This window comes from Triticum aestivum, chromosome 4A (assembly GCF_018294505.1).
Source record: "Triticum aestivum cultivar Chinese Spring chromosome 4A, IWGSC CS RefSeq v2.1, whole genome shotgun sequence".
Lineage (NCBI taxonomy): Eukaryota > Viridiplantae > Streptophyta > Magnoliopsida > Poales > Poaceae > Triticum > Triticum aestivum.
The window spans coordinates 750,267,384-750,273,988 of record NC_057803.1 but is presented as its reverse complement, the minus strand read 5'-3'; the positions used below and the strand labels follow the sequence as shown (position 1 = coordinate 750,273,988).

At 43.8% G+C, this 6,605-nt stretch overlaps 1 protein-coding gene across 1 annotated transcript; it reads right to left on the bottom strand.

Moving 5' to 3' along the window:
* Window positions 1–2,135: 2,135 nt before the first annotated feature.
* On the bottom strand, window positions 2,136–6,242 carry LOC123083630 (MDIS1-interacting receptor like kinase 2-like). The gene is made up of 4 exons (XM_044505618.1): window positions 5,345–6,242; window positions 5,081–5,275; window positions 3,026–4,771; window positions 2,136–2,482 (listed from the first exon to the last, which is right to left on the bottom strand). The coding sequence occupies exons 1-4, from the start codon at window positions 6,213–6,215 to the stop codon at window positions 2,136–2,138; spliced, it is 3,159 nt and encodes a 1,052-aa protein (XP_044361553.1). The 5' UTR covers window positions 6,216–6,242.
* Window positions 6,243–6,605: the final 363 nt, after the last annotated feature.

Here is a 6,605-nt window from a genome sequence, read left to right as displayed (position 1 = left end):
GCCATCACGGCGTCCTCCGCCACCAGCGGCGCAGTGGCCGACGGCGCGACGGCCGCGGTTGACGGGGCGGCGGCAGTGTGGACCACAAGCGCCTGTCCAGGCAAGGAGGCAGCCGGTGGTAGCGCGAACAGGGAGCCGACGCTCCTCGCCCCGATCGGCGCCTGAAGGGAGGCAGCGTCCAGCAGCCTCGAGAGAAGCGCCGCGAGGGAGGCCGGCAGAAACCCGGCGGCGATGGAACCGGAGGCAGCGGCGGACGACATAGCGGTCGGGCGACGGCGGCGGCGGTTGCAGCGGCGGCGGCGGCGGCGGTGGTGGCGGTTTAGGGTTTTTAGGCGGAAGCGGACGTAACCTAGCGTGATACCATGTAAAACAATAGGTTTTTTGGGGGGACCGGCACAACCCTCTAGGGGTGGCCTATCACATATATATAATGAGGTGGTATACAACGTTACAGTATACACATGCAAATACAGAAACTATATAGTCTAACATGCAGCATATCAGTCCCTCATCGGCCTCTTGGCTTGTTCCTGAGCGTGAAGTCAGAGCTACAACGTCGCGGGGTGGCATGCATGGCGGCAATGAGGACGAGTAATGGGGCACAGGCTCTGTTGGTTCCAGGCATGCCCCTTTTCTCTTGCGAGGCTTGTTATCGAAGTCGGAACTGCCTAGTACTGGATGTGTTGTGGTTGATTGTTTGGCATACGCCGTAGGATTCTCGTGCTTCGTCCGGTCTAAGGGTTCTTGATTGGTCGTCTGTGTTGAACCCAGAGTCGCTTCTCTGAGAGCAACGATAATGATGACGCTTCGCAGGCATTGTCGATGGTGTTCTCCTTTTCGGTGGGGTGTGCGGGTCGTGTGGATAGCTAGGTTGGCCGGGTACCTTACCTTGTGAGCATGTTGTGATGGTTTTCGCCTGGTTTTTCGCTACTTAACCGGATAACCCTCTTCTTTCTTTTTAGAACTTGGACATTTCATTCCATTAATCAACGTACCGAGCAAGGTGCCTGGCAACAGAACACTGGGCAAAGGCAGGGACATGACCTTCTTCTTTATTAATAAATCTAGATCTTTGGGGCCAACTTAAAAAATAAGATACAAGTGCATGTTAGATCGGTTGGATGCTACTGTTGTTTGTGAGATTCATTTCCATTGTTGATGATGGTGGCTCCATTTCCATTATTGATAACTAGCCGAACGCAGAAAATAATTGATGTACTGGTTGTCTTAGATTCTTTCAAGGAAGTGATTGGCTTAGTTGGATATGTACAATGTTTTAAATAGCGGGTTATGCCAAATAGCAGCAGTCCTCCAAATCAGCTATAGCGGGCTAATAGCAGGCAATAGCTAGCTATTAGCGGACTATTGTACATGAGTACCATTTTAGCGGCACCCTGCTCAAAAAGCTATAGCGGGGTTGTAGATGGCTATTTAGAACATTGTGTGTAACGCAAGTGAACAATGGGTATACTTATAGGACCACATTAGGGGATCATGTTTGCATGGAACGATACTAGAGGACACATGGATTATTTGCAAATGATCTTGAAGAAATAGCAGGAGCTCAGTTTGCTACACAACTATTTCTTTATATGTAACTAACTGCCAACCAGTAGCTACTAATCACACATTGTACCAGTACAAAACATGAGGGCTATACAGAAAACAAACTAGCACCATACAGACTAAGTTATGTATCACCGACAATTTCTACATAATAAAAAGGAAGAGAAAACAATGTGCTAATTAAATGAGAATTCATGACCAAGGTTTTGGTTACCGATTGGGACATTTTTTCCGATGGGGACCGGTAAACGTGGTTACCATGGTTACTACAAAATTTCAAGCAAATTTTGAACAAAATTTATAATTCAATTTTGGATTCAATTTTCTTCAAAATAGGTATAAATAGCACTTAAACTTATATTTATCATAAAAGAGCTACTAGCTCAGTGGAATGTTGTCTACGCGAGTGTTCTGAGGTGTTACCATACTTTACTGTACATTGAGCGTTTGAATTCAACAAATTCAAAAATGCTATTCTTTTTTCTCGAAATGGCCATTTACCGAGGGGGGCCGAAATATGTGGTAACCACGGTAAATCTTGAAATTTCGAGCGCTAACCAAAACCCTATTCATGACCAACAAGCAGGGATGATAATGTCAGCATGGAGATAATCAAGATCGTTAGCAGGTCGTTCAGCTCTTGACAACACCTTGGCCACCTGCTGCATTGTTGGACGGTGTGATGGATTAGGTTCTATGCACTGAACCGCGACCATGACCACTTTGAATATTTCACTTGTGATCTCAACTTCAGGGGGTGGAAGCCGTGTGTCCAACAAATTCTCAAGTAACGTGCTTCTCTTGTCCATAGATGAAAGATAATCACGTGGATGATGTCCCATAAACAACTCTAGAATGAGCACTCCAAAACTATAAACATCACACTTCTCTGTCACCCTTGTTGTGTATGCAAGCTCTGAAGAATCATCAGCATTGGAGAGTTAATCTTGATAGTTATACAGTACTGCAATACACGTTTAATTAACGCACACAAACTTAACTTCGGCATTTATTTGGAGTAGAAAATGAAAAACAACCCTTAACAGATTGGATGGGATGCATGTGAGATCCACTTGTATATATAGCTAGCTATTTGAACTTTGGAGACGGAATGTGTGTAGAACTGTATTAAAAATACTGTCATGTAACAAAATACATAGCTTCCAAAAAAGCAAAACACATAGCTTCCAACTATTTAAAGTGCCAATGTCGCATCAATATTATATGAATCATATAAACTGACAAGCTAATGTCTGCTGCAGATTTAAACATGTAGTCCATGAGGAGAGGATGGAAAAAAGCAATATAGAAAATATATAATGGTGTGGGGTGCACAAGGTTGATAACTAGTGTAGTGCATGCTAATGTACATTGTATAAATTATAGACAAATGGAGAGAGAGCTATTTCTTCAACATGATAAGTTTATTGATGTAACCAACACAGAGTTATAAGTTTACCTGGAGCAAGATATCCTTTTGTACCAGCAAGACTTGTGTAGTTCGATGCTTCCACGTCTAGTATTTTTGCTAGACCAAAATCCGAGATGCACGCTTTAAATTCCAAATCAAGCAAAATGTTGTTGCTTGTTACATCTCTATGGACTATCGGCACGAAACAATCATGATGCATGTAAGACAAAGCATGAGTAACATCACAAACAATATTTAACCTCCTCATCCAATCCAATTCAATTGCAGTTTCCTTGCCCTTCAAAGTTGCTGCTAAGCTACCTCTATCCATGTACTCATACACAAGGAATCTTCCTTGAGTTGCAGAGCAGTAACCAAACAACTTTGCAATGTTGCGATGTCGAACATGCATCAAGGCTTGTATTTCTTGGTTAAATTGCACATCATCTTCCGTCATATGGATCTTTTTCACTGCAAATAATTCACCAGTTGGTAACTGAGCTCTATAGACAGATCCATTCCCTCCCGTTCCAATGCAATGAGAGCTGCTGAAATTTTTTGTGGCATCAACAATTTTATTGTACACATCTTCCCCATCAAAATTCCAGACGGAGAACATGTTGGTTTGTTGTACTTCATTTGCAGTTTCTGTCCTAGGTTTTTTCTTTTTGCATTGCCATGTTACTACTGCAGTCATAAACACAAAAGATACAACAATTGGTATAATAGCTAGTAAAATAGCCCCAGACTTTTTTCCTTGTTCACTACTTTGAGGAAGATCACAAGTGGGCAAACCTTTCACAACACCACACAATTTCTTATTATGCCGGAACCATTTGATTGGAGCTTTTTCGAAGAACCTAGTATGTGGCAATGGTCCTTCCAATTTGTTGTATGACACATCCATGGGTAGGAGACTTGTCATGCTTTGAAATGATGGTGGAATGCTGTCATTCAGTGCATTGTGAGAAAAATTCAAGGCTTCAAGCATACGGAGACTTCCTAACACACTTGGAATATTGCCATCAATTGAATTGTCACTGAGATCCAACAGATCTTGTAGGTTTACCAACATTCCTAGTTCAATAGGAATTATACCATTGAGGTGATTATGGCTCAACTTTAGAAAGTGAATCTTTTGGCAGTGTCCAATTGAGTCTAGTATCTGCCCAGTTAGGTTATTTGATGATAAATCTAGATACTCCAAGTTGTTCATTGATCCAATTTCGTGTGGCATATTTCCCCGCAGTAAGGTGCCGGAAAGGCTCAAATTGAACAACATCATTACATTACCAATTTCCGGTGGAATCTGTCCCTCAAGCTTGTTTGATGAAACATCAAGTATCCCTAGCATAGATAATTTCCCTATGCTTGATGGTATTACTCCAGTTATATGATTGTTTGAGGCACGTAGCACAGTAAGTTTGTAGCACTCACCCCATATATGAGATAATTGGCCAAATAGTTTATTCGAACTGATATCAATATAGACAAGATTTGGATAAGATCCCATCCCAGTGATATCTCCTTCAAGGTAATTCCGTTCAAGTCGAACCCTAACTAGGCTTGTACAATTTAGCAAGCTTGATGGCAATGGTCCAACCAAGTTGTTGCCAACAACGACTAAATTTTGTAGCCGACCTCCCACACAAAGTCCAGATGGCAAGGAACCGGAGAGGTTGTTGAAAGCAAGGTCCCACTTAACCAAACTCATTAACTTGCCAATTTCTTGAGGTATAGACCCTGAAAGTTGGTTGCGGTAAAGGTACACGAGAGTGAGTTTTGTCAAATTCCCTATGGTGATTGGGATAGAACCTGTGAGTGTGTTTTCTTGAAGTGCCAAATTCTCTAAGTTCACAAGGTAACCCAATTCTCGTGGAATTTGACCAGAAAGTTTGTTTTTCCAAAGGCGCAAGAAAGTGAGTTTGGTCGAATTACACAAATTTCTTGGAATGGAACCTGAGAGTGTGTTGTTGCTAAGATCCAAGCCCTCTAAGTTCACAAGGTAACCTAATTCCGGTGGAATTGGTCCGGAAAGTCGGTTCTGGAAAATTTGCAAGGTTTTGAGTCTTATCAAATTTCCCAAGCTGTCTGGGATGGAACCTGAGAGTGTGTTTTGGCTAAGATCCAAGACCTGTAAGTTCACATGGTAACCTAGTTCTCGTGGAATTTTACCAGAAAGTTGGTTCTGAAAAAGGGACAAATAAGTGAGTTTTGTCAAGTTCCCTATAATTATTGGGATAGAGCCTGAGAGTGTGTTGTTGCTAAGATCCAAGTTCTCTAAGTTCACAAGATAACCTAATTCTCTTGGAATTTGGCCGGAGAGTCTGTTGACCCAACGTAAGATAGTGAGCTCAGTTAAATTACCTAAATTTCTTGGAATGGAACCTGAGAGTGTGTTGTTGCTAAGGTCTAAGTCCTCTAAGATAACCAAATAACTTAGTTCCCGTGGAATTTGCCCATAAAGCAGGTTCTCAAAAAGATGCAAGGTGGTGAGTTTTGTCAAATTTCCTAAGCTGTTTGGGATGGAACCTGAAAGTGTGTTTTCACTAAGATCAAAATCTTCTAAGTTTACCAAATAACCTAATTCTCTTGGAATATTGCCTGAAAGATTATTTTCAAAGAGGTTCAAGGTGGTGAGTTTTGTTAGACCACCTATGTTGCTTGGGATTGAGCCGGAAAGATTGTTACTAGACAAATCTAATGTAACTAAGTGCCTTAGGTGGCCTATTTCAGAAGGGATGTGACCAGCTAAGTGATTGATTGACAAATTGAGGGTCACAAGATTACTGCTCATTTTGCCAAGGTGAACTGACCCTCTTATCCGGTTGCCTTGCAGGAGAAGAGCTTGGAGCTCTCTGAGGACCCCAATGCCAGGAGGGAATGCCCCGGCAAGGTAGTTGTGCGAGAGGTCAAGGCACGTCAAGGTTGCGAGGGCCGAGAAGTTGAGGGACTCTATTGTCCCTCTCAGCCGCATCCCCCTTAGAGAGATGCCGCTGATCACCGTCCGGCGCCAGCGTCGGTGCGCTGTGCACCTGACTCCGAGCCAGCTGCAGGGCGCCGACATGTTCTCCCAAGACCGCAGGGCGTGCTGGCTTTGGTTGCTGAGGCTGGCTTTCCAGACGAGGAGTGCCCTTGCTTGTTCTCCGGGCACCGGCGTGAGCGCGACGGCGGTGGTCGTCGCCAGCAGCAACAGTACGGCGAGAGAAGCGAGCACTTTGGGTGGCTCCGTCTCCATGACGAGGATTTTGGCTAGATGGAAATGGCTCTGATAGTTGTGTCTTGTGTGGGCGTTGGTGAGAGCGTGCAGCACGTCTATTTAATATTTAGAGCTTGCAGTAGGCTAAGTGGACGGGGTAGGTAAAATGCTCGGAGTATGCGGCTGTATCTTGTGGAGAAATATATCTTCTCAGTTTCCACGGGAGTTTTCGTAGGAAGACTAATTGCACCGAGCGTACGTCAGATTGGTCTTGACACCACAGCCCCGGCATGTGCATTCACATTGCATGAACGTGTAGCGTGTTGGAAACGGAAAGGTACGGTAACAACATCTCAACCACTATTCTCATCCCCATTTGTGCTCGAACACGTGTCCTCCGTGTGGGCATCGTCGTCAAAACGGAGTCCT